Source organism: Dama dama, chromosome 24 (genome assembly GCF_033118175.1).
Source record: "Dama dama isolate Ldn47 chromosome 24, ASM3311817v1, whole genome shotgun sequence".
NCBI lineage: Eukaryota > Metazoa > Chordata > Mammalia > Artiodactyla > Cervidae > Dama > Dama dama.
This window is the reverse complement of record NC_083704.1, coordinates 52,362,727-52,390,700: the sequence shown is the minus strand read 5'-3', so window position 1 is coordinate 52,390,700 and position 27,974 is coordinate 52,362,727. Positions and strand designations below refer to the sequence as shown.

The 27,974-nt window shown below is 38.4% G+C and overlaps 1 protein-coding gene across 5 annotated transcripts; it reads right to left on the bottom strand.

Annotated features, from left to right (window-relative positions):
* Positions 1 to 53: 53 nt before the first annotated feature.
* On the bottom strand, positions 54 to 27,136 carry NEK4 (NIMA related kinase 4). Of its 5 annotated transcripts, none has more exons than XM_061128412.1 (15): positions 26,863 to 27,136; positions 22,158 to 22,424; positions 21,024 to 21,221; positions 20,723 to 20,830; positions 18,945 to 19,099; positions 17,342 to 17,483; positions 14,729 to 15,136; positions 12,514 to 12,663; positions 11,829 to 11,978; positions 10,799 to 10,865; positions 9,941 to 10,047; positions 8,707 to 8,795; positions 5,951 to 6,159; positions 5,376 to 5,509; positions 54 to 289 (listed from the first exon to the last, which is right to left on the bottom strand). In XM_061128412.1, the coding sequence occupies exons 1-15, from the start codon at positions 26,953 to 26,955 to the stop codon at positions 137 to 139; spliced, it is 2,430 nt and encodes an 809-aa protein (XP_060984395.1). In that variant the 5' UTR covers positions 26,956 to 27,136; the 3' UTR covers positions 54 to 136. The 5 variants fall into 5 exon arrangements, with proteins under 5 accessions (XP_060984395.1, XP_060984396.1, XP_060984399.1 ...); XM_061128413.1 differs by having other exon boundaries at positions 56 to 289; positions 5,954 to 6,159; XM_061128416.1 differs by having other exon boundaries at positions 56 to 289; positions 26,867 to 26,994.
* Between the last annotated feature and the right edge of the window lie 838 nt (positions 27,137 to 27,974).

Here is a 27,974-nt window from a genome sequence, read left to right as displayed (position 1 = left end):
TTAGGGGACTAGAACGGAGAAGGCAATGGCACCCCACTCCAGTACTGTCACCTGGAAAATCCCATGGATGGAGGAGCCTGGTAGACTGTGGTCCATGGGGTCGCTAACAGTCGGACACGACTGAGCAACTTCACTTTCACACATTGGAGAAGGAAATGGCAACCCACTCCAGTCTTCTTGCCTGGAGAATCCCAGGGATGGGGGAGCCTGGTGGGCTGCCGTCTATGGGATCACACGGAGTCGGAAACGACTGAAGTGACTTAGCAGCAGCAGCAGCAGCAGCAGGGGACTAGAAAGGGAACATTTTATTATTTTATGTATGTGTGTAATTTTCAAAAAACGTATAGAGTCCCACATATACTAATCAAAACTTTTATTTTATAAAAGCTACTTGCTAGATGGGCATTATACCTTATTAAACAACAAATAAAATATGTGATATGCAATTATACATTTAAAATAAGGGAAGACAATCGATATCTTGATGTATAAGAAGACAAATTTCAGGAGACAAATCTGTCCAACATAACTGAAAGGATCTGGACATTATTACTTAAAAATTGCTGAATTAGAAAAGGTATTAGTGTTTAACAGATGTTTCTGCTGATGGAAAAATAAATCTTAAAAAAAAAAAAACCCAGTCTTCAAAAACATATTGATTTACAACGCCAAAATATCTCCTACTTTCAATTCTTATATACCATGGTCCATATTAAATGGAAATAAAATGTTAAATTACATTAATATGCAAAAAAAGAAATTCAATTGCTCAGGTACTATATATAACTTCATATTTTTAAATCTACTCCCAGAATTATAAAAAAATAATTTATCAACTGCTACTTAAAGTTATTAATAGTAAAAAGTAATATCACTGGATATATCATTTTTTTCCCTATTGCTTTTATCACTATAGTATAATGTGGAACTTCCAATCCAGTATGTTTTGTCTCAGTATTCAAGCTCATAAGTACCTTAAAAAAATAGTTCTAGGTATCAAGTTGGTTTAAGGCTCAGTAAACAGTAATCAAACAAATGTCTTAAAATAGATTTTTTTCCTCATAAAGAGAATAAGATAGCCAAGGTTTGTTTTTTCTTTTGTAAGCTTGCTTCAATATTACTGTTCTGTCCAATTTTTTCTAGATAAAAAGCCAACAAGATAAAGGATGGTGAATGGCCTCCAATCATTGTTAGAGATTTGTTTGTATTCGTTTAAGCCAAAAACCTTTGAAAATAGTTTTATTCTGGCAGCATATTAGATAAATTCTCAAAAGTTCACATTTTCTTCAAAAAATTTTAACTGGCGAGCCTTCACACTGTAAGTCACATACTTTTCACCCATGTGCTCCTGCAAATGTACCTATTTGGGAAACATTAAAAAAAAATCAGTATACAGTAGAAAAAAATATTTCTATAGTCTTAAAAGGGGTATTCTAAGCACAGTACCAAGGTGGAAACCTTATGGGAGAATACATAGCTATAGTTATGTTTACATAAAAGTGTAAAACATCAAGATATCAAAAAATGAAGTCATAAGAAATACAAGATACAAGGACATTATACATTAACAAAAGGATCAATACAGCAGGAAGATATAATAATTATAAGCAATTATGTACCTAATAACAGATGATCAAAATATATGATGCCAAACTTCACAGAATTAAAGGAGAAAGTAGTTCTACAAATAATAGTTGGAAACTTCAATACACACTCTCAGTAATGGACAGGACAACCAGACAGAAGATAAGAAAACAGAAGACTTGAAGCATGAAAAAACAAACTAGATGTAACAGACATATAAGAAACATTCTACCCAAGAATAATAGGATACACATTCTTCTCAAGTGCACAAGAAACATTTTCCAATAGAGACATATATAGTAGGCCACAAATTATGTCTCAATAGATTAAAAAGACAGATATACATACAAAGTACCTTCTCTGACCAAAACAGGATGAAGTTAGAAACCCATAACAGAAGGAAACTAGAAAACTCACTCATTTATGGAAATTAAACAACACACTCCAGTGCACCAAAAGAAAAAAAAATCACAAAGGAAACTTAAGATATTTAGAGACAAATGAAAATAAGAATATACCAAAACTTATGAGATGCACCAAAAGCAGTGCTAAGGAAGTAATTTATAGATGTAAATGCTTATGTTAAAAAAGAAAAAAGATTTCAAGTCAACGACCTAACTTTATAACCTAAAGTAGTAGAAAAAGAACAAATTAAACCTAAAACTAGCCAAAGGAAGGAAATAATAAAGATTAGAGCTGAGAAGGATATAACAGAGAACAGAAAATTAGAGAAAAATCAATAAAACAAAAAGTTGGTTCTCAGAAGATGAACAAAATTGATAAACCTTTAACTATACTAAGGGAAAAAAAACAAGACTCAAATTATTAAAATCTGAAATGGATTTGGGATATTACCACCACTCTAATGAAAAGAAATGAAAAGGATTCTAAGGGAATACTATGAACAACTGTACACCAACAAGTTGCATAATCTAGACAAAATGGACAAATTCCAAGAAACATAAAACCTATCGAAACTGAATCACAAAGAAATAGAAAATATGAATATACCGTAACTAGCAAGGAAACTGAACCAGTAATCTAAACCTAATAACAAGGAAAGGTGCTGGAACTTTGCTGCTGAATTCTGCCAAACATGTGGACAGGAACTGTTTTCAGTCCTCAAATTCTTCTGAGAGTTAAGGAGGAGGGAGCACTTTCTGGCTCATTCATGAGGCCAGCATTGCCCTGGTGCTAGGGCCAGACAGGGAGACTATAGGAAAAGAAAAATATAAACATATATCCCTTATGACCATTGATGCAAAAATCTTCAACAAAATACTAGATGATTAAGTTCATGAGAGATACTGGTTTTATGTTTCTTTCATGTAAGTGTCCTTGTTGGGTTTTGACATCACAGTTTTCGTTTTCTGGAGAACTGGAAAATGTCCCTTCTTTTTCTGTTTTCTAAAGAATTTGTGTAGGACTTGTGTTATTTCTTCCTTAGATGATTGGAAGAATTCACCAGCAAAGCCATCTGGGCCTGAAGTTTTCTTTACAGGCGAGTTTTACTGTTTCTAGATGCTACGTTTAGGCTTTGTATCAAGGCTTAGTTAAATTCATAGACACAGATGTTAAAAAGGTGGATCCCAGGAGCTGGCAGGAAGGGAAAATGGGGAGTTTCTGCTTAATTGGTACAGAGTTTCAGTTTTGCAAAATGAAAGAAGTTCTAGAAATGGATGGGTAATGTTTGCACAATTATGTAAAACATACTTAAGGCCACTGAGTTCAGTTCAGTCCCTCAGTCGTGTCTGACTCTTTGCGACCCCATGGACTGCAGCACTGAACCAAATACTTAAAAATGGTTAAAATGCTAAATTTTAAGTTATGTGTATTTTACTATAATTAAAAAACCAGCATGTGTATAATACACTGTTGAACCTATAAAATAGAGAAATGTAGCATATTTATGGAAATAAACAACAGACTCCTAAACAACCAACCTTATAGAAATAAAAAAGATTTAAAAGGATTTCTATTAATAATTGCCAATTATGGATAATTTAGTTGCAATGGACAAATTCCTAGAAAGACACACATTTTAGAAACAGAAGAACAATCTGAATATAATAAGGCATTGAATTCACTAACAAAAAACTTCTCACAAAGAAAAGCCCAAGGGCTTCCCCGGTGGTCCAGTAGTTAAGACTCCATCCACAATGCCAATGCAGGGTGTGAGGGTTCAATCCCTGGTTGGGGAACTAAGATCCCACATGCAGTGCAAGATGGCCAAAAGATTTATACACACACATACACACACACACACACACACACACACACACACATGACTAAACACTAAACACATTATGTGTTTAGTCACTCAGTCGTGTCAGACTCTTTGCGACCCCATAGACTGTAGCCCACCAGGCTCCTCTTGGAATTCTCCTCCGTGGAAATTCTCCAGGCAAGAATACTGGAGTGGGTTGCCATGCGCTCCTCTAGGGGATCTTCCCAACCCAGGGATCAAACCCAGGTTTCCCGCACTGCAGGCAGATTCTTTACATCTGAGCCACCTGGGAAGCCCATATATATATTCATATATATAAGAAAAGCCCAGGCCCAGATCCCAGATACTTTCATTGGTGAATTCCATCGCAAACATTTCAAAAAGAATTAACACCAATTCTTCACTAATTCTCCCCCCAAAAGATGAGGGAACACTCTCTAACTCATTCTGAGGCGAGTACTGCCCTGATAACCAAACGAATAAAAAATACCACAACGAAAGAAAACTGAAGACCAAGATCAGTATCATGTGAACACCAACACAAAAACACTCAACAAAATACTAGAAACATGACTCTAGCAACATCTAAGAAGCAGTGTAGACCATGACCAAGTGGGATTTATCTCAGGAATATAAGGATGGTTTAACATCCCAAAACAAATTAATGTAACACACCACATTAAAAAAAAACACCAAAAACCACAAACACGATCACCTAAATAGAAAACATTTGACAAACCTAACACCTTTTCATGATAAAAACACTCAGCAAACCAGAAATAGAAGGGATCTTCACCCCAAAAATATAAAATAAATAAAATAACATAGAGAATAAAACAAAATTAAATTAAAATAAAATCCTTAAAAAAAAGGGGGACCTTCTTCAACCTGAAAAAGAATATCTAAAAACTGATAGTGAACATCATAATTAATAAAGACTGCTGCATCTAAGATCAGAAACAAGATAAGGATGTTTACTCTCACCACTTCTATTCAACATTGTACTGGAGGTTCTAGCCAGAGCAATATGATTCAGCAATTTCCACCCCTAGGAAGATACCCAAGAAAAATGAAAACATATGTCCACACAAAAACTTGTACACAGATGTTCGTAACATTATTCATAATAGCCAATAAGTGGAAACAATCTAACTGTCCATCACAGGTGAACAGATAAACAAATGTGGCACAGCCATGTTCAGCCATATAAAAGAATGAGTTTTCCATGTGCTACAACATGGATGAATCTTGAAAACATATGCTAAATGAAAGAAATCAATCACAAAAGACCACATAGCTTTTTACAATTCTACTTAAATGAAGTGTCCATAGGCAAATCTACAGAGAGAGAAATATTAGTGGTTGTTTAGAGGTGACGGGCCTAGAAGACAATGGGGAATGACTATCAGTGGGTACAGGGGCTCTTCTGGGAGTAATTAAATGTTCTAACATTGATTGTGGTGGTAAATAGGTAAAATGCATGGTATGTTAATTATAATCCAAAAGGCCAGCAAAAAAATTCCATAACATAAGCAGCTGACACAGCTAAAGTTTGGACACTCACCTCTCTTTCCAATTCATCCTCCTCTTCCAAAATATCATACACCTGCTCTAAAAGCTGAATCCCCAGGCCCCGAATTACATCGGCTCTTAAGACTTCAACTATTCTTCTGATTTTTTCAGAACCTGGCATGACAGCTAAAAAGCAACAACAACAAAAGGGAAAAATAAACTTTCACCACTTCAACAAGAACACAATGATTTTTTTAAAAAATCTTGTCATGTTAAGATTCTTTTCACTTTGACAAGAGTTTGGTTTAATGACTTCATGTATTTTTCTTAACTGAACTTATGCTTCATATCTCATTACCATCTTCTAAAACTAAAAACTGCAATTGTCTAATTTGAAGAAAATCCACATGAAAAATTCCAATCATGTATTTATTTACATTTATTGTTAAAAATAAAATTTCATGCAACTTTTCAGGAATGCAACTATTACATAAAATAAGATATGTTTTTATGGACATATCCAAAGGAAATAATTTTTAAAAAAATTTGCAAACATTAGGTCCTTAGTTTGATACATTTCTCCAGTAAACATATGCTCTCCAGTTTGGTATAAAACAATAAACTGACCACCTGAAGGTAGCTCTTTAAAATGGAGTTCCTCTGCCTCTTCTTCAACTTTCCCATGAAGTATTAGCGTGTCCCGATACTTCCGATGAAGTTTAAATTCTGACACTGGATCTGGTACTGGGAGATCTTCATAGCTCTCTTTAGAGTCCAACTTCAGAGTCTGAGTCATCAATTGTACCAAGTCAGTCATTTCATTTGTATGACCTTTACTGAGAAGAAAATTAAAAAAAACTGCTTCATGATAATTTTTCACTGAAAATTAAGAAGTTTGGCTTCCCAATGAACAAGTAAGTTCTTACAGACAGACCCCTTCACAAATAAGTATAAACTCTGGACAAAATACAAAAATTAACTATGAGGGAAATGGAGAATGTATAAAATTTACAAACAGATTCTGGAGGGGAGTTAATACTTTTAGCCTAAGGACAGGCCATAGGGAGCTAAAGTACAAAAGAAAACCCACAGTCTTTCTTACCTGCAGAACCACACACCAGAGTTCAAGACACCACGGCCACTAGAACGTGAATAAGGAGTCTTGCAAAGGACAGAGCCAGAAAGAGAAGGCCCCAGTTTCTGTGTATAAATTCTGCCCAACTATTTCTAAGTACTTTAACTACATACAAGCACAAAGCTCAAGAATATTTACAAAAATATAAAAATATCAGCACCGAATGGGATAAAATGAACAATGTCTGGAATCGAGTCAAGAATACCAGATATGCAAAGCAGGAAAACAGCACACAATTGTGAAGAAAAAAAATCAGTTAAAAGAAACAGATCCAAAAGTGACACAAGTGACAATTAGTAAACAAAGGACATTAAAGAGGTTATTAAAAACATATTCCATATGACCAACATAGAGGAAGCATTAGCATGTTAAGGAAAGGCAATGAAGATATAAATAAGACCCAAACTGAACTACAAATGATAAGTACAATGTGTTGAATACATCGGATGGGATTAACAAATTAGACACTGCAGAAGAAAAGATGAGTAAACTTAAAGAGAAAGCAACAGAATCTATAATAAGTGGAGCAGATGGGAATTCCTGGCAGTCCAGTGGTTAGGACACTGCCTTTACTGCCAAGGGTGCAGGTTCAATCCCTGGCCAGGGAACTTAGATCCCACAAGCCAAGCAGCATGAACAAAAAAAGCAGGGGGGGGGGGGTGCGGGGGACAGAGAAAAAAAGCCTAAAAAAAAAATGAACATCATCAGTGAGCTGTGGGATAACTTTCAGTTCCGTTCAGTTCAGTCACTCAGTCGTGTCTGCCTCTTTGTGACCCCATGGACTGCAGCATGCCAGGCCTCCCTGTCCATCGCCAACTCTAGTATACATGTAGGATCCTCAGGAGGGGGTCCAAAAAAATATTTGAAGAAATAATGGCCAAACCGATGAAAATAATGGCCAAATTGATAAAAACTAAACCCACAGATCTAAAAAGACATTTTATAAGAGCTCTGAATGAAAATCAGATGTGTTCACTGAAAGAGAACTTTAGTCCCAGCATATACCAAAAATCGTTTACAACATTATTAACGACGGTACTATAGGTCTGAATGCTGTTATAAATGTACATTTAAAATGAATTCACAAACAAATGGGACTTAAGCAAACTTATAAGCTTTTGCACAGCAAAGGAAATCAGAAAAAAAAGAAGAAAATATAACCTACAGATTGGGGGGAAATATTTGCAAACAATGTGACCAACAAGGGATTAATTTCCAAAATACATAAAGAGCTCATACAATTCAATAACAACGACAACAACAACAAAACCCAATAGAAAAATGGGTAGAAGACCGAAATAGACATTTCTTTAAAGAAGGGATACAGATGGTCAACAGACATATGAAGAGAGGTTCATCATTGCTAATTACTACCGAAACGCAAATCAAAACTGTGATACCACCTAACACCAGTCAGAATGGCCATCATTAAAAAGTCTACATACAGTAAATGTTGGAGAGGGTGTAGAGAAAAGGGAACTCTTACACTGTTGGTAGGAACGTAAACTGGGACAGACACTGTGGAAAATGGTATGGAGGTTCCTCAACAAACTAAAAATAGAGTTGCCATATGATCCAACAATCCCACTCCTAGGCATATACCTAGACAAAACTCTATTTCAAAAAGATACATGTACCCTTATGTTCAGAGCAGCACTGTTTACAATAGCCAAGGCACGGAAACAATCTAGAAGTCCACTGAGAGATGAACAGAAAAAGAAGATGTGAGATAGTTGCTGAGCCATTAAAAAGAATGAAATAATGCCATCTGAAGCAATATAAATGGCTTATCATACTAAGTGAAGTAAGTCAAAAGAGAAAGACAAATACATATGATATCACTTACTTGTGAAACCTAAACTATGACACAAATGACCATACCTATGAAAGAGAAACAGACTCAAAGACAGAGAGAACAGACTGTAGTTGCCACAGGGGCAGGTGGTGTGGGAGGGAAGGACTAGGGACTTGAGATTAGCAGATGTAAACTATTATATATAGGATGGATATTTAGGAAGGATTACTACTGTCTAGCACAGGAAACTATAGTCTATTCCTGTGGTAAACCATAGTGGGAAAGAATATGAAAAAGAATATACATATGTATAACTGAGTAACTTTGCTGTACATCAGAAATTAACAGAATATTGTAAATTAACTATACATCAATAAAAAATGTTTTAGTTAAAAATAAAATGAATTCAAATAGAACCAATTTATGAAGGGAGATAAAAAGATAAGAACTTACCCTTCCCTGGAATCCCCATCTGATTTATCAGTTGAACTTGTAGAAGAACTTAACTCATCCTCTGAGAGACAATGGGTGAGTTTCCTTTCCTATTAACGTTTGGAAAAACAAAATTTCACATGACAACACAACCAGAATGTAATACATGAAACAGTCTTAGATGCAATGTCTAGACACAATGTGCACCTAGGTTCAATAACAGTAGACTACTGGACATAAAAATTGAAGTTACTTTACCAAATCATGTCCTAGTTCACCCATGAAGTTCATAAGCGAGCCCTAAAGAACATCAAGGTGAAGTTTTATAAGTTCCTGGAAAATCTCAGCTATGAGAAAACCTCCTTTTCAGAGGAGAGGGGACAAACAATTCTGGTGTTTCAACTTCTAAGCAGAGGGCTGGTACCATAAGGAATGTTAGTAATTTAAATAAGACAGAATGCCACTTAAATTAAAAGTAACCTCAGTTTGCTCACATATGAGACTCTTTGTTAAATGCTTAAAAGGATTACCAGATATAATTATACACAAATGTTACAACTTTGGAAAATAGAGAGGACTATCTTAATTAATGAAACAACTAAATCATAGACTATTGTTAAAGGAAAAAAAATCACTAAAGGACAGGAATTTTCCTTTTTTTAAAAAAATTACATGCTCCTAGAAATAATGTCAAAAACTGGAATACAGAATATTGAATAATTATTCTCAGGGTATGAACTATCACACAGAAAAGTGAATGTGGGTTGAACACCTTGCAATTACACGTTCTGCCACCAGATGGTGCTCCTATATCATCCCTGGGCCAAAAACTAAGGTATTTCAACACAAACGGGAAACAAAGGAAGAATCAGCTAACGAGACTAAAATCTGGCCAGGTCGTTTGGTATATTAACACAGCAGTATAGGCAAAGTGTTGCCAAGTAGAAGCCATTTGGAAGTATTATTTAAAAGACTACCTAAGAAAAAAAATAAAAAAATAAAAGACTACCTAAGAAAGATATTAACTAGGCTGCCAGGTGTTTACAAGAGTGCCTGAAAAATTCAAACCCTTAATGAAGCAAAATAAATTATTTTAATTACTACTGATCAGTTATTTTCCTTATTAGAGGAAGTGTGAAAGATGTAACTTAAGTAGCACTGTTCCAGAAATAGAGCTGGCACATATGAGGTTTACCATATTAGGCTTGCCAGATGTAGACATGTCCACCTTTTCCCTTGGGCCTATGTAATGTACCTGAGCAACACTGCAGTCGGAAGATGACCTTCGAGCAGGGCTGAGGTGGCCTTCCTGTGGTTTCGCTGGTCCCACTGGACCCAGAGCAGCTCTCCTCACTGTAGGGCCTGAAAAAGTGACCACCCCCAGCAGTTCTTTGTGGTGGACTGGCCTCAACAAAAGAGCGCTTTGTACTGGGGTATGGAAGACACCCTAGCAAGGGCCAGCCTAAAGGAACTCAGACAGCATATTCATCATCATTCTGGTGCTGGGGACACCTCAGCTCAAATCTCAGCTCCAGGTCTACGAATGCCGTGACCTTGGACAAGTTACTTAACCCCTCTGACCCTCAGTCTCCTCAGCTGAAAAATATGAAATGAGATAATGCCCTCAAAATGCCTACCATAATGCTTGAGACACTGTCAGCATTCAATAAATGGAAACTGCTAGAATATGTTGTCTTTAGCTAACAGTAACAGGAATGATCGCAGCCCTCAGCCCAGGGCAGCACCATTCTCCTGGCTTCCTCTCTCTGTTCCTGAGAAGAGAGCACTTCTTTGACCAACAGGCTCTAAACATGAAAACAAATTAAACTCTTGATTGCTTTCCTGTCTGAAATTTCCCAGGCGTTACTGCCATTCAAAGCCCTCTTGTTCTCTTTTTAGTATCCTTCTTCCTTTTAATAACACAAGTTCCAGATCCAATACTATGCTCATTTTTTAAAAGGTTTGACAAGGAAATTTCAAAAATTCTTCTGAATTGGTTTCCCAAATGGATTACTGATACTGGAAATCCCTAACACCTCACAATCAGTCCAGTGCTATGTCTGTGAGCCACACCAACAGCCTCCAATAGATGAAGGAAACAGAATAACTTTACCTGAGGGTAAGATCTCTTCCTGTGACTGCTTCAGTCGCCTCCTCTCTCTTGCAGATAATGGTCGGTCCTTTTAAAGAAAGTTAGAGTTACTCCCATTCCTACTCACTATTCTTTTTCCTTGTTTTGGGCCATGCCATACAGCATGCAGGATCTAAGTTTCCCTGAACAGAAATCAAACCTGCACGCCCTGCATTGGACACATGGAGTCTTAACCACTGAACCACCAGGGAAGTTTTCCCTATCGACTCTTCTTATAATACCTACAATATATGACGTATCATCCAGCACTACAGGAAAAGGCACAGCACAAACCTTTAAGGAGTGTCCCTTTTTTTCATTTTTAAAAATTAATTCATATAGGTACGTATCTTTGGCTGTGATGGGCCTTCGTTGCTGTGGGGGCTCTTCTCTAGCTGCAGGGAGTGGGGGCTACTCTCTAGTGTGTTACGCGGGCTTCTCACTGCAGGGCCTTCTCTCGTTGCAGAGCACAGGTTCTACGGCCCACAGGCTTTGACTGTTGTGGCACAGAGGCGCACGGGCTTCAGTAGTTGTGGCACACAGGCTTAGCTGCCCCATGGCACGTGGAATCTTCCTGGACCAGGGATCGAATCCATGTCCCCCACATTGGCAGGCTGATTCTTAACCACTGAACTACTTCTGTGAAGGGAAGTCTGGAGTGTCCATTTGAAACTAGTTTACATCAGGGTTACAACTACTTGCTAGGATGATCAGAGCCCTCATTTCTAGGAAGAACTCATTTGTCTAAGGGGAAATGAGAATTCTGCTTTCCTACACTCAGAATCCACTTGGTCTCCTTAACTAACTAGAAGTGACCAGCTCTGGAATGATAGAATCTGTCCAATTCAATCAAAGCTTCTGTTGAGAATCACAAATTTGCACTTTCCAGTATGTGGCAAAAAGCAGACCTAAGATGTTTTAATATAAAACCCCACAATATAAGCAGGGTTTTTACAACCAAAAAGCTTTATAATAAGGTTTTTTTAAAAATCCAACATATATTCTCACAAACCTTTGATGATGCTATCTCACTGCCCCTCGAACTGTTCACAGATCCAGTGACCACTCTACTTTGGTTTTCAGCATCTTTTTGTGTTGATGTGCATTCCACTTTTCCAACAGTGGGAAGAGAAGGCAAAAGGCAAGGTGGAGTCTCTTTGAACTTAAATAATTAACAAAGAGGGAGAGATTATACATTTCATATATTATCCACCTGCAAAGGTCCCCCATGGGTCCATTTATGTATTTGTCAGTGATGCCCTCTCAGAACTTAAAACATTGAATTTTGGGGGGAAAGAAACTCAGCCAAAAGTGAATGACCACTTAAGAAACTATATAGAGAGGGTGCCTGTGAAAGTTACTTCTAGAAATGAGAGGGTGACATGATCTTATGCAGAAGGAGGGAGAAACTATTCATTAACATGACATAGGAGGAATCAGAGACTTATCTTTGTCGGCCTGTTTCTTTAACTCTCAAAATGAACTGTTCACCCTTGCTGGAGAAGGTAAAATTCTTACTTTGCTTCCAACTCACTGACATTTAATAATTAATACTTGGCATTTCTACCTTTCTCCATATGTTCCTCAGATTCTGTATGTACCTTTTTGGCACATCATTCTAAATAGAAATGGAGCTTCCTAAAATCTGTTTCACAAGCAGCAGCACAGTGACTCATTCCAAAGAGATCTCTGCTGACCTGTCCCTTTTCCCCACTGTGCTCAGTGGGTTCTCTTTTCTTCTGCCGCCGCTGTCGAGACTGGGAAGGTTCAGACCCAGAGCTGTGTGGCTGTAAAGCTGGGTGGATTCTACCCTGTTTTCCTGTAACACATTCACCAGCAACTTGATCCTTAAAAATAGGAAAATGAAATAAACAAACAAAAAACCAAAGTAGAATAGTGAAACAGTCTTTTGAACTCCTAAATGGCCAAACCCTCCATATCTATTTTTAAAATTAAAAATGAAAGCAGGAACTGTCTTTCTCAAAATGAATGCTTATTTTCAGTGTTGATAGGCAAAGACAAAATGTTGGCATCAGTTATCTCTGTATTCCGGGTTTTCTTCTCTTTTCCCAAATAAAAATAATTTTTTCAGTTAAATTACTCAGATTGTTATAACCTGAAACTTCTGATGTTCAATTTAGTTTTTAAAAAATCTTTTTATAACTTTTAATAGGTTTTCTATTTGGGAAACTAACAAATGTTTTTAATATACACATACTTCCCAAGTAAACATTAGTTATGTGGATGTCCTCTGTAAACACCATGAAAACACCATGAATTTGGATTTAGATGGAGTCACATCTCCCTGAACCTTTGTTTCCTCATCTACAAATGGGTACAATGCTTCACACTGATCATGTGAATATTGGAGGATTACAGAAGACTGGGCACTATAGTACTTAAGACCGTATCTAGCACATATTAGATGCTCAGAAATCAGGAGCAATTTCTAGCAGTAGTAAAGATAAATTAACTTTTAAATTATAAAGATCACCAAGGACTTGGTATTTTATTTGGATAGCTGGTTTGAGAAACCAAACATTAAAATAAAACAGCTTCTTAACATTAATTTTTAACTATCAGAATATCTAAGTTTTCAAGAAGATAGACACTGGTAATCAAATGTCATTTAATCAACACATTTTAATCAAAAAGCCCACTCTGTGGTAAATTTTAGAAAGAAAAAGGAACAATGTGATATGCTAGCTAAATATGTGTTAGTTGTTCAGTTGGGTCTGACTCTTAGTGACCCTATGGACTGTAGACCACCAGGCTCCTCTGTCTATGGAATTCTCTGGGCAAGAATACTGGAGTGGGTAGTCATTCACTTCTCCAGGTGATCTTCCCAACCTAGGGATCGAACCACGGTTTCCTGCATTGCAGGCAGATTCTTTACCGTCTGAGCCAACAGGGCCAGATAATAAAAAATGAGTAATTTAATTCTTAAAAGTGAAATAAATGTTTCTCTGCTAGTATTAAGTGTAGAATATTTAAAGCTTACACATACAAGAATAACTTCAAGCCAATTAAGGAGTTTTTCCATGAAATCCAATTGGTCTTGAAAAAAAGTCTTCCACTGTTATCAACAACAATACAATAAGAACAACAAAAAAGAAATGCCAGACATGAAATTCTATCAAACAAAACAAAAAAACCCTGCCCTCTAAAGCCTGATGTAAGAAACACATTTATCAGGAACAAAACAAGGATATCAGTTCTTATCACTTCTATTCAACAATGTACTAGAGGTTCTAGCCAGGGCAATTAGATAAGAAAAAAGGAAGTAAGAAATACAGATTAAAAAGGAAAAAGGAAAAAGGATCTCAATTTGTAGATGATGTGATATTGTATTCAGAAAATTCTAAGAAATACATTATTAAAAAGTTATTAAACCAATAAATGAGTTAAGCAAGGCTATAGAATAAAAATGTAATATATATAAAAATTAATATTTCTGTACCAAGCAATGTACACTATGAAAATGAAATTATGAAAATAACTCCATTTACAATAGAATCAGAATTTAACAAAAAACGTACAAGACTGGGACTTTCCTGGTGACCCAATGGTTCAAAGTCTGCCTTGCAGTTCAGGGTTCAATCGCTAATCAGGGAACTAAGATCCCACATTCTGGCTTTCTTTCTACCCAGAGTTACCCATTCACTTGGAAGACTAAAGACAAATGATGCAGAAATAGTAAAAAAACACACTAATGGAGAATTGCAAGTACCCTATAACAGGGCAAAGAAGGGATCTAAGAATTCCTCAGGTCCTATCCTTTGGTTCTGTTACATTTAAACTCTTACACGGAAATAACAGATTTTCCTAAAAGCACAAGAACACAATCCATATCTTTGTAACTGCACTATTCAATCCTCTCTCTGAAACCAACACCTTGTACATGTCACTCACCTGGTCTTTTGGTGAATTTTGGTCTTTGTTTAGGGGCTGCAGAGGCTTCATTGGGTCATTCCTTTCTCCAGTAACATGGTGAGAGGACGATGTGGGAATTCGGTCTCCAGGTAAAGCACTGGATTTACTGTTCTCCTGCAACATCTCCTTCACTTGAGAAATATTACATTTACCTTCCAGTTCATTAGAGGCATCTAGGTGTCGTGGTGGATTCTCTTGAACTAAGCCGTCATTCATTGAGTTCCTTCTCTCTGTAGGTAAGATGTCAATATTCACCCTACTGATTGTGGCTAGTGAGTCTGTAGTATTGCTTATGTCTGGTTTGTAGGTATGGTCTTTCGGACTTGTGGGTATCTTCAAGGGGCCAATGACTACAGGTTTCTCCTGGAACAAACATTTGTCTTCACCCTGAGTGAAAATATGCTTCCAAGTTATTATATACACCATATAAAAAATTTAACTCAAAATGGTGCTGCAAGTTCCTCAGAAGTTAAACATGGAATAATCATAAGGCCCAACAATCCCACTCCAAGGTATATGCCCCGAGAACTAAAAGTATGGACTCAAACAGGTATCTCTACACCAATGTTTATAGCAGCAGTATTCACAATGGCAAAAAAATGAAACAATTCAAATGGCCATTAGAAGGTGAATGATTCAATAAATATGGTGTATACATATAATGGAATATTATAAAGTCATAGAAAGGAATGAAGTTCTGATAACATGCTACAATATGAATAATCTTTGAAAACTTGCTAAGTGGAATAAACTAGGAGCTAGACACAGAGGAAAAAATGTGTATGATTCCCATTTATAGGAGGCACCTATATAAATAGGCAAATTCAGAGACAGAAAGTAGGTTTCTGTCTGCCAGGGTTACCAGAGTTTGGGAGTAGGAGCAACAGGGAGCAACACATTACACCTTAATGGGTACAGAGTTTGTTTGGAATGATGAAAGGTTCTGGAAGATGTGGTGAACGGTAGCACAACATAGTGAATGTAATTAAGACTACTGAATTGTGTGCTTTAAAATGGTACAAAATGAAATTAATTGGTTAAAAATGGTATAAATGGCAAATTTTACATTACATATGCAGGAAGCGCGGGTTCGATCCCTGGGTTGGGAAAATCCCCTGGAGAAGGAAATAGCAACTCACTTGAGTATTCTTGCCTGGGAAATCCCATGGACAGAGGAGCCTGGTGGGCTACAGTCCATGGGGTCACACATAGTTGGACACAACTTAGCAACTAAACAACAAATATTTTACAATAATACAAAATTGTGAGTGAATCAATATGTAAATATATAAGAGCTAAAACTATAAAAATCCTATAAGAAAAAACAGGCATATATCTTCATGACCTTGGATTTGGCAAGGGATTCTTAGATATGAGTATGGGCAACAAAAGGAAAAAACAAATATGTTAGACTTCATCAAAATTGAAAACATTTGTGCATAAGAGGATATTATCAAGATAGTGAAAGGACAACCTACAGAATAGAAGGAAATATTCTAAATCATATATCTGATGAGGGTCTAGTATCCATACTATAGAAAGAACTCATAGGACTCAACCATAAAAAAAAATCCAATTAAAAAATGGGCAAAGGACTTAATAGGTATTTCTCCAAAGAAGGCTTTCAAATAGCCAAAAAGTTCTGTATCATTAGTCAAGGGCAAATCAAAATTACAATAACATACCACTTCACATCCACTAGGATGGCTAGAATTGGAAAAATAGAAAATAATAAGACTTCGTGAAGTTGAAGAGAAATTGGATTTCTCAGGAATTGCTGATAAAAATGTGAAATGTAACACTAAGGAAAAACAGTATGGTCATTCCTCAAAAAGTTAAACATCGGATTACCATATGACCAGCAATTCCTTTCCTAGGTATTATACCCAAAAGAATGAAAAATAGATACTCAAACAAATATTGTACACAAGTGTTCACAACAATAGCCAAAAGATGAAAACAACCCAATATCTACCAATGAATGAATGGATAAACAAATTGTGGTATACAAATACAATGGAGTATTACTCAGACATAAAAATAAATGAAGTATTGATAGATGCTACCTGGATGAACCTCAAAAACATGCTAAGTGAATGAAGCCAGACACAAAAGTTTACATATTGTATGATTCCATTTATATGAAATATTCAGAACAGGCAAACCCGTACAAACAGAAAACACACTGGTGTTTTATAGGGACTGGACAGAGGAGGGAAGGAGCAGTGACAACTTAATGGGTATGGGATTTCCTTCTGGGGTGCCAAAACAGTTTTGGAACGAGATAGAAGTGATGGCTACACAGTACTGTGAATACAATGAATGCAATTAACTGTTCACTGTAAAATGGTTAACTTTATTTTATATAAATTTCACCTCAATTAAAAAAACCTTCTTAAAGTTATTACAGCACTGACTTCACAAACATTTTATTAATAATAGGCATTTGATTACTTCCCCAGTATTCCTTCTTTACACTATAAAATTAACAGAAATCTAATGAAAATTAATCATTTCACATAGAGTAACTAGCTTAGGCAACCTATCATTTTAATAATTTCTAGAACACATATCCTTTAAAAAGAGACATACCATTACATATGTCTTGGAGCTCTCAGAAGAGTATGGTTGAGGGGGAACTACTTCATGACTTAATTCAGCCTTTCCAGGAACCACTGCAGCCACAGGCTTGGATTTAGAGTCACCATTTTTAATATTATTTTTGGAGGTTTTTCTTTATGAGGAAGAAAGAAGAAAAAGTTATTATTAATAAAATGAAGTTTAAAGGTTTCCATATATGTGAGGAAATGTGCATACATGTTACAACTCCTTTATAGAACTTCTCCTTTTTTTTTTTTTTTCCTTCTTTTCTTTTTTGGCCACACCACACAGCTTGCGAGATCTTAGTTCCCCAACAAGGGATAGAACGTGGGCCTCCTGCAGTGGACGTCTGGAATCCTAACCACTGGGCTGCCAGGGAATTCCCATATAACTGCTCCTTTTATGGAGAAGAGTCTCCTAAAAACAGGGAGCATTCAACAAAACACTTGACCAATAATCTCCAAAAACAGTGAAGGTCATGAAAAACAAAGAAAGTAAGAAACTGTCAGAGACCCAAGTTGACTAAAGAGAAACGAGGTGTAATATGGTATGTTGGACTGGATCTTGAAGCAAAAAGAAGGACTTTAGCAGAAAAACTGGTGAAAGCCAAATAAAGTCTGTAGTTTAGTCAACAACAGGTACTGATGTTTTCTTAGTTCTGACAAATGTACCATGGTAATATAAGATGTTGATGGGGGAAACTGAGTGAGGCTTATATAGAAACTCTCTGCTTTATCTCTGCAACTTTTCTGTGAATATAACATTGTTCTAAAATTTTACATCTATGAAAAATTGCCTCACAATTAGAAATACCAGGATTATTTTCATCTTCAAGTTTCATGTTTGTAATAACACACAACTGCTTTGCCAAGTTTAAAAGTAAAAATGATTGGTATACTGAGCCTTGACTTGCAGAATAAATCTTTACAGGAATAATATCCCCAGCTGTTTTACAATGGAGCTAAACCTTTGGAAAATTCAAGGAGAGCATGAAGACCAAAGGTACAGAAGACCAAAGGTCTGTAGGTGGTAAATAATAGGCAATGTAAATAAAAATATGATCCTCCTTTATTCCCTGGGGCCTCTCTAACTGCCTCCCAATTAGCAAGTCAAAAGGCAGAGACTGTGAAGGTCTTGTCCAGCTCTAAGTCTTAGATCCTGGAACAGCTATTTAGCGAAGGTAGGACCTGCAGGTCAAAGAATTCTATAGGAGTGAAGAAGGAACCTTATAAAAGCCCTATGAAATTTGAGTACTATTTTTTAAATGTGACTATTATCTTACACAGCATATAATGTAACAGGCTTCTTAGATGATCTGTCATTTGAATATGATTTGTAAAACATACATCCTTTTAAAGGACTCATACTCAATATGCCTTGGAACTCTCAGAGGAACGTGAAAGTGATTCCTCCAATGATTTTCCAGATTTCTGAGTTTACCAATTAAGCAAATCTCAACACTTGTTCTAATCATGCAATTCTACTTCATGTTTTTAAAAAACTCACCATAAATTCTCACACATGAAAATTATAAAAACCACCCTCTTTTATTCCATCTATTTAACCCCAGCTATTTGCAAGGGAAATATCTTACGCCTTCGTGGCCTCCAGAAACAAGGATATTTGGCGCTTTATGTAAGGCTGTCTCAAGATGCTCCTCACAGAAGGTCTTTCTTCAGGTCTTTTGCTCAGCATAGTTCTTATCAGTTCTGCCAGCTCTGGGCTGTAATCTTTTGGCATCGGTGGCAGCTACAAAGAGAAATCAAAGCACAAGGATGACTAACAGTCTTAAGAAAAGTGAAAGATGGTAGAGATTTCCCAATGTACATTTTTCAAAATCATTATCCACAGGAACAGAAAATAACCAGCATATTAGTTTACAGGAAGCTGACCTGGCATCTTGGTTATAACAGCAAGTTGAACGATTATAAAACTTATCTTTCAAACCAGCAATTCCATTTGAGGACTGTCTCCTTTATAAACAAGAGCATGAGTTCCTAAAGATTTAGATATCCACTTCAGTGTTGTTCTTGTAGTAGTCAATGACTAGAAACAACGTAAATGGCCATCCATAGGGAACCTGGGGAATAGAGTATGGTGTGTGTATATGTGTGTGTGTGTGTGTGTGTGTGTGTGAGACATAAATGGCCATCCATAGGGTACTTGGGGAATAGAGTATGGGGTGTGTGTGTGTGTGTGTGTGTGTGTGTGTGTGTGTGTGCATGCACGCACGCACGCACGTGCGCTCAGCCATGTCCAACTCTTTGCGACCCCACAGACTGTAGCCCACCAGGCTCCTCTGTCCATGGGACTTCCCAGGCAAGAATATTGCAGTGAGTTGCCATTTCCTACTCCAGGGAATCTTCCGGATCCAGAGATTAAACCTGCGTCTCTTGCATCTCCTGCATTGGCAGGTGGATTCTTTACCACGAGTGCCACCTGGGAAGTCCCATACCCTCCTAATAAAATACCAGGTACCCTTTAAAAAAATAAAAGACTTACAGATATCAACCTGGAAAGATGTCCCTCATATGGTAGGTCAGAAAAGCAGGTTGTGTATAACAGTGTGTGTAGCCTGATTTCACTTCAGTTACTTTTTTAAACATACACACTCAGAGGAAAGTCTGTATAAAGACAGGGAAAGCCAGGAAGGCTATGCAACAAATGGTCATCAATGGTTATCTCCAAGGAATGGAAATGGATGACAACAGAGAGGAATTTCACCCCTTTCCTTTTTGGTTAAGTAGTGGAATTATTAAGTATTAAGTAGTGGAAATAAAAAGCAAGTTTTACTTTTTATGTGTTTTTTGATTTTTTTTTCAAGTTAAAACATTAAATGTGTCTTGGTGTAATATTAAAATCAGTAAGTGATTCATAGCCTAAAAACTTAAAGGTGTGTGGACGCCTGACACTGCAGACAGCAACCAGTTTCATGAAATTCATATATAAAATTTGTCACTCCAGCATCTATCATACACAGTGTTTTCTGCAATTTTTAAACTAGTTGCTGGTGACTGTAATGATTATCAACGGAACAACAAGTTCAGACAGAGCAGATTCATTGTAAATGGGGTTCATTTAACCATAAGGTACTTAGGAGACACTACCAATAGCCTCAGGGCATCTGCACATCCTAAGGCTATAAGGCTGTGGTTTTCAAGAAGCTAATTCTTCAGAGCCACTCAGCCACCTTAAGTTAATATCAAGGAAAGATCAGTTCCTTCTCCTATAGTTTGACCTTCCCCACACATGGGACCCACCATTCTTAACTATACACCCAATTATACCTTTTACCAGTAGCTACTTTCAAAGTTAGGTTAAATTAACCTTGCTCCATATATTAAAAAAAATTACTTCCAAAAGATTCTTTACCTTTCCTTCAATAATCCGATAAACTAAAGAATTCATGTCTTTTGCATTGAAAGCATGCTTCAGGGTGGCCATTTCATAAACACAGCATCCCAGAGCCCAAACATCAGACTAGGAAAAAAAAATTAGTAAATGGTGAAATATCAGAATGCCTTATTTACATTTTCATCTTTAAAAAAAAAAAAAGACATTTTCCTTAAAGTAATTCACAGAGAATTCTTCTGACTTAATATTCTGATGGATTCTAAAATTATGAATACTGCCCTAGAGACAAGGTGAGCTGGCAGAAACAGCCCAATCCTACCTTGTAGTTGTAGGGTTTGTTCGAAAACAATTCAGGGCTCATATAGTACGGTGTGCCAATGAGGGTGCTAGCCATGTCACAGTGGTTCTCAAGCACTCGGGCAATTCCGAGGTCACCCACTTTGATGATATTTGTTCTTGTCAGGAAGACATTTTGGGTTTTTAGATCTCGGTGGAGGATGTGTTTTTCATGTAAATACTGAAGAAAAAGAACATTGCATTCGATATAAATACACTTGTCAACTTATTTTGACTTCTTATATACCATCAACAATTGTGTAAGTTAAAGAGCCTAAGTTACCCACACATCAAAACACTATTCTTTATAGTCGCTAAACAAAAGGTCTAATTTACAACTTCTCAAAGTAAGAAATTAAGTTCTATGCATTAATTGGCCCAACTTCCTTCACAATTGTTCCCTGGTGCCTTGACAGTCAGACCACCTAGCATTATATGAACCCAGTTAAAAAGCATGCTTTCAAACTGCCACTGAAGGTAGAAAGACAACTTAGACAAAGTTAAATGTGCATTCCTCTCAGGCTCATGAAATCTTCAGGTTAATAACGTTTCCAACTATAACAACATCACTTTTATTTAGAAGGAAAAAACTCATATTTAAACACAGTAAATTCTGGGCAAGCCAGACTAGTCCCAGAGTGATATTTCATGAACAGTCTCACTTTTGAAAATATGTATATTAAAACACAAACATGTTTCACATTTCTACTAACTCTACCACAGCAGAGTTAAAGCCCAAAGCCCCACAGTTTGGGCACATTAATTAGCTCAACCACCATTCAGTATGATGCAGCTGACCAACAGATAACAAACACGATCATTCTTTGCTTTTTCTCAATTAAGGGCCCTTAAAATGGATTTTGCTATAATATTTAAACGAATAGAGAACTACCTTCCCCAGCCATCAGATAAAACCCATGTCTGCTTCAATATAGTATTTACTTATTCAGAACTATTCCAATGCTAAAGCAAGACAGACTAGGTATACGTCATAAATGGAGTTTTTAAATGTCTTCTTTTTTTTCATGAATAAATCTGGGGAATCATTTCCCTAAAATGCCCCAGCCATCCTTCTGTCACCTTGGAGCAAGTGGAATGCTCTGAGTCCCGACAGTACCTGCAGAGCCATGGCAATCTGAACAAACCACTCCACCACCTGGTTCTCAGGCAGAAGCCTCCCTTTCTGCTCTTTGAGCTTTCGGTACAGATCACCTCCTTCACAGAAGCCCATGACGATGTACAGCAAACCGTCCCCACCCTCCCACGACTCCTTGTAGGTGACAATGTTGGGGTGCTTCAGCTGAGACAAGAGCTGAGCTTCCTGTTCAGCAGCTCGCCGCTCTCGGCTGGAGGCATTTCGGAGGTTCAGCTTTTTGATGACATACTGCAAAGAAAACACATGTTTTTACAATACGGAAACAAACATACAGTATTATAGATTCAAACATATTTAAGGGGTCTCCTGAGTGTCCTCAAAAACAACCTTGTGGAGACTGCCACATAGCCTATTTATTATTCACAAAGCACTAAATTGGGGAAAACATTTGTTATCATTAATGATACTTTTTACAGGTTAGACTTAGAGCAGGGTAGGGGGTCACAAAAAAATTTACACTTTCCATCTGCATTTTACAATTTCATTAGTGGCTAAAAATGAGTCTACATTAATATACCACTGAATCAATCATAAAATCTGTAGTAGAGATTCTTTAACCTCTAAGTTCCTCCTACAAAGGCGCATAGCATATGACTTGAATATACATCTGTAGACAAAATGGGTCCCTAGATTCTCAAAGGGATCCATGGTCCAATAAAGCTAAAAATCATTTATCCTCAACGTCCAAAATCACTTACTTAAAAATAAAAAAATCAATGTCCTTTAGCACCTAATACATTGTCCTCGATAAAGTGATATACCAAAGAATTCATTATTCAACAAACACCATAAATGTGTTTTGCAAAATGTAAACTACTGGTCAAACGTGACGTGCTATTATTACTGCCAGTATCGCATCCTCAGCTCAAAAAATCCCCACTCCTCATTGCCCAATGAGTAAATCTCTTATGCCTGCACTGGTGTTCCAGGCAGAGTGACCAGCACCTGAAACAAGGCAAAATAGGCAAGAGGACCTTATACTTAGGGGGACATCTCCTCCCAGTTTGCCTGGGGCAGTCACATTGTCCTGGTGTAATTATTAAAAGTGCCTCCTTTCAGTTTTCAAATTGTCCCAGTTTGTCCCAATACATTATATGCTCACCTTTTTTATAAACCACATTAAAGAATTGGTTCATTATCCTGAGGGTAATGGGATAAAGTACAACATTAGAGGCACATTTTAGAATCATCACTGAGACTGTAATGAAGATGATGAACTGGAGAAGGGCAAGTATAATGGCAGGGAGGACAAGCTGGAGGCTATGGCCACAGCTTAACGAAAGAGAATGATGTCCTGGATGGGAAAGGTACCCCTGGAGATGAAAAGAGGCCAGCTGGCTTAGTGGACAGACAAATAAGGCGGTGGGAATGAGGGAAGGGAAAGGGGGATCCCAGGATGACTCCCAGGTGTCCAGCTTGGGAGACAGGATGGTTGGTGGTGCTACTCCCTGAAATGGAGCAGGTCTGGAGGAAAGGTAACAAGCTGAGTTTTAAGAGCTCAGTGGTCTCCACATCAGATGGAGTATGGGGCCCTTCACTGAAAGAGAAATCATTTCAGTTCAGTCGCTCAGCTGTGTCTGACTCTTCGCGACCCCATGAACTACAGCACGCCAGGCTTCCCTGTCCATCACCAACTCCTGGAGCTTACTCAAACTCATGTCCATCGAGTTGGTGATGCAATCCAACCATCGAATCCTCTGTCGTCCCCTCTTCCTGCCTTCAATCTTTCCCAGCATCAGGGTCTTTTCAAATGAGTCAGTTCTTCCCATCAGGTGGCCAAAGTATTGGAGTTTCAGCTTTAGCATCAGTCCTTCCAATGAATATTCAGGATTTCCTTTAAGATGGACTGGTTGGATCTCCGTGGAGTCTAAGGGACTCTCAAGAGTCTTCTCCAGTACCACAGTTCAAAAGCATCAATTCTTTGATGCTCAGCTTTCTTTATAGTCCAACTCTCACATCCATAACGACTACTGAAAAAATCATAGCCTTGACTAGACGGACCTTTGTTGGCAAAGTAATGTCTCTGCTTTTTAATATGCTGTCTAGGTTGGTCGTAACTTTTCTTCCAAAGAGTAGGCGTCTTTTAATTTCATGGCTGCAATCACCATCTGCAGTGATTTTGGAGCCCAAAAAAATAAAGCCTGTCACTGTTTCCACTGTTTCCCTATCTATTTGCCATGAAGTGAGGGGACCAGATGCCATGATCTTCGTTTTCTGAATGTTGAGTTTTGAGCCAACTTTTTCACTCTCCTCTTTCACTTTCATCAAGAGGCTTTTTAGTTCTTTGCTTTCTGCCATAAGGGTAGTGTCATCTGCATATCTGAGGTTATTGATATTTCTCCCGGCAATCTTGATTCCAGCCTGTGCTTCATCCAGCCTGGCATTTCTCATGACGTACTCTGCATATAAGTTAAACATGCAGGGTGACAATATACAGCCTTGATGTACTCCTTTCCCAATTTGGAACCAGTCTGTTGTTCCATGTCCAGCTCTAACTGTTGCTTCTTGACCTGCATACAGATTACTCAGGCGGCAGGTAAGGTGGTCTGGTATTCCCATCTCTTTAAGAATTTCCAACAGTTTTTGGTGATTCACAAGTCAAAGGCTTTGGCATAGTCAATAAAGCAGAAATAGATGTTTTTCTGAAACTCTCTTGCTTTTTTGATGATCCAGCAGATGTTGGCAATTTGATCTCTGGTTCCTCTGCCTTTTCTAAATCCAGCTTGAACATCTGGAAGTTCACAGTTCACATACTGTTGAAGCCTGGCTTGGAGAATTTTAAGCATTTCTTTGCTAGCATGTGAGATGAGTGCAAATGTGCAGTAGTTTGAGCATTCTTTGTCATTGCCTTTCTTTGGGATTGGAGTGAAAACTGACCTTTTCCAGTCCTGTGGCCATTGCTGAGTTATCCAAATTTGCTGGCATATTGAGTGCAGGACTTTCACAGCATCATCTTTCAGGATTTGAAATAGCTCAACTGGAATTCCATCACCTCCACTAGCTTTGCTCAGAGTGATGCTTCCTAAGGCCCACTTGACTTTGCATTCCAGGATGTCTGGCTCTAGGTGAGTGATCACACCATCTTGGTTATCTGGGTTGTGAAGATCTTTTTGTATAGTTCTGTGTATTCTTGCCACCTCTTCTTAATATCTTCTGCTTCTGTTATGTCCATACCATTTCTGTCCTTTATTGAGCCCATCTTTGCATGAAATGTTCCCTTGGTATCTCTAATTTTCTTAAAGAGATCTCTAGTCTTTCCCATTCTATAGTTTTCCTCTGTTTCTTTGCATTGATCACTGAGGAAGGCTTTATTTCTCCTTGCTATTCTTTGGAATTCTGCATTCAAATGGGTATATCTTTCCTTTTCTGCTTTGCCTTCCACTTCTCTTCTTTTCACAGCTATTTGTAAGGCCTCCTCAGACAACCATTTTGACTTTTTGCATCAGGAGATGGCAAGAGTGAACATCGACATTTTAGGAATCAGTGAACTAAAATGAACTGGAATGGGTGAATTTAACTCAGATGACCATTACATTTACTACTGTGGGCAAGAATCCCTTCGAAGACATGGAGTAGCCCTCATAGTCAACTAGAGTCTGAAATGCAATACTTGGATGCAATCTCAAAAACGACAGAATGATCTCTGTTTGTTTCCAAGGCAAACCATTCAATATCACGGTAATCCAAGCCTATGCCCTGACCACTAACGCTGAAGAAGCTGAATTTGACCAGATCTATGAAGACCTACAAGATCTTCTAGAACTAACACCCAAAAAAGATGTCCTTTTCATTATAGGGGACTGTAATGCAAAAGTAGGAAGTCAAGAAATATCTGGAGTAACAGGCAAATTGGTCTTGGAGTACAAAACAAAGCCAGTCAAAGGCTAACAGAGTTTTGCCAAGAGAATGCACTGGACACAGCAAACACCCTCTTCCAACAACACAAGAGAAGATTCTACACATGGACATCATCGGATGGTCAAAAGAGAAATCAAATTGATTATATTCTTTGCAGCCAAAAATGGAGAAGTTCTATATAGTCAGCAAAAACAAGACCGAGCTGATCCTGGCTCAGATCATGAACTCCTTATTGCCAAATTCAGACTTAAATTAAAGAAATAGGGAAAACCACTAGACCATTCAGGTATGACCTAAATCAACCCCCTACAATAAAGAGTGGGAGTCACAAATAGATTCAAAGTGTTAGATCTGATAGACAAGACAGCCTGAAGAACTATCGACAGAGGTTTGTGACATTGTACAGGAGGCAGGGATCAAGACCATCCCCAAGAAAAAGAAATGCAAAAAGGCAAAATGGCTGTCTGAAGAGGCCTTACAAATAGCTGCGAAAAGAAGAAAGAGGAATACTTGCCAGGAACACTTGCCTTTAGGTCCTAGGAATAGATGCTCTCACGGAACTAGAGTGGGGGGAAAGTGTGCAGATTAAGAAAGCCAACTACGACTACAAAGAGAACGCCAGAGAGTTCGTGCGCATATGACAGGAAGGGCTGTCCTAGCCTTGATGGTCTGGGACGATTTTCCTGAGGAAATACCATCCGAGGTGCGAGGTGCGTCCCCTTCACACAAGCGGGGCTCAGCCCTTGGACGGCGCCTTCGGCGAATCCCTGCCTGCCCCCTTCCCTAGCCGGGCCCCAACTCCGCCGACCTGCCTGCCGTCCCGCCGGTGCCTCACAAGCGTCACCTCCCCGTAGCTGCCTCTGCCCACGACACGCAGGTAGCAGTAGGCTGTCAGAGGCATGATCCTGGCGCGGACCCACAGCCGGGATGCGGCGGCAGAGGCGGGCGGGGCGGCGAGCGGCGGCGGGAGACTCCGCTCATGTCCGAGAGGATGTGGTACCCGCGGCCGCTGAGGCGCCCTGGCCCGGGCGCCAGAGCTGAGGCCCGACCCACCGCGACGCCGCTGCCATAGCGATCCCAGAGGGTGCAGCCCTGCGCATGCTCTGCGGCCTGGAGGACCTACCACAGAACTGAGGCGACTAGCGGCTAGAGCGACCGCGCCAGATCTGCGCGCGCACCCTCTGCCTCAGTTCTACTGAGGAACTTCCGGGTTGCCTACAACAATAGAATCACAAAAGCTTCCTGTTAGTGAGCGTTTGTTTGCTTTAAAAGCTTTGCAGGTATTCCCTCCACAAATACATATTTACTGACTGCTTGCCCTGTGCCATGCCAAAGAAGTCCCTGCCTTCCAGGAACTCACATTCTATTAGGGGACTGAGGAGAGACTAGATTCTACAAGTAGCATTTGTTATATTTACTTTATCACATGATAGTTAATGTATACATACAGCAGTCTGCCTTAATTTTTTGTGCATTGCAAAATTTGAGATATCAGTACACTTCGCTCCTAATAATTCAGCTTGCATATTGAGAACTGCAAAAGATTCAGAAGGACTGCATTCAAACCCCTGCACTAAGTGACTTGACCAAATTTTGGTATGGTTTCTAACAACTTAGGGCAGTATCCCTAGAGGACTCAGTTCAGTTCAGTTCAGTCACACAGTAGTGTCCGACTCTTTGCAACCCCATGAATCGCAGCATGCCAGGCCTCCCTGTCTATCACCAACTCCCGGAGTTTACTCAAACTCATGCCCATCAAGTTGGTGATGCCATCCAGCCATCTCATCCTCTGTCATCCCCTTCTCCTCCTGACCCCAATCCCTCCCAGCATCAGGGTCTTTTCCAATGAGTCAACTCTTCACATGAGGTGGCCAAAGTACTGGAGTTAGCTTCAGCATCGGTCCTTCCAATGAACACCCA

Excerpts from the sequence above, each read along its gene's own strand:
- NEK4 (XM_061128412.1), bottom strand. The coding sequence starts at position 26,955 with ATGCCTCTGACAGCCTACTGCTACCTGCGTGTCGTGGGCAGAGGCAGC. Across the intron at positions 22,425-26,862 it reads ACCGGCGGGACGGCAGGCAG|TATGTCATCAAAAAGCTGAA; the intron begins GTCGGCGGAGTT and ends TTTTCTTTGCAG. Across the intron at positions 8,796-9,940 it reads CCGACTGCAGTGTTGCTCAG|GAAAGGAAACTCACCCATTG; the intron begins GTACATTACATA and ends AAACGTTAATAG.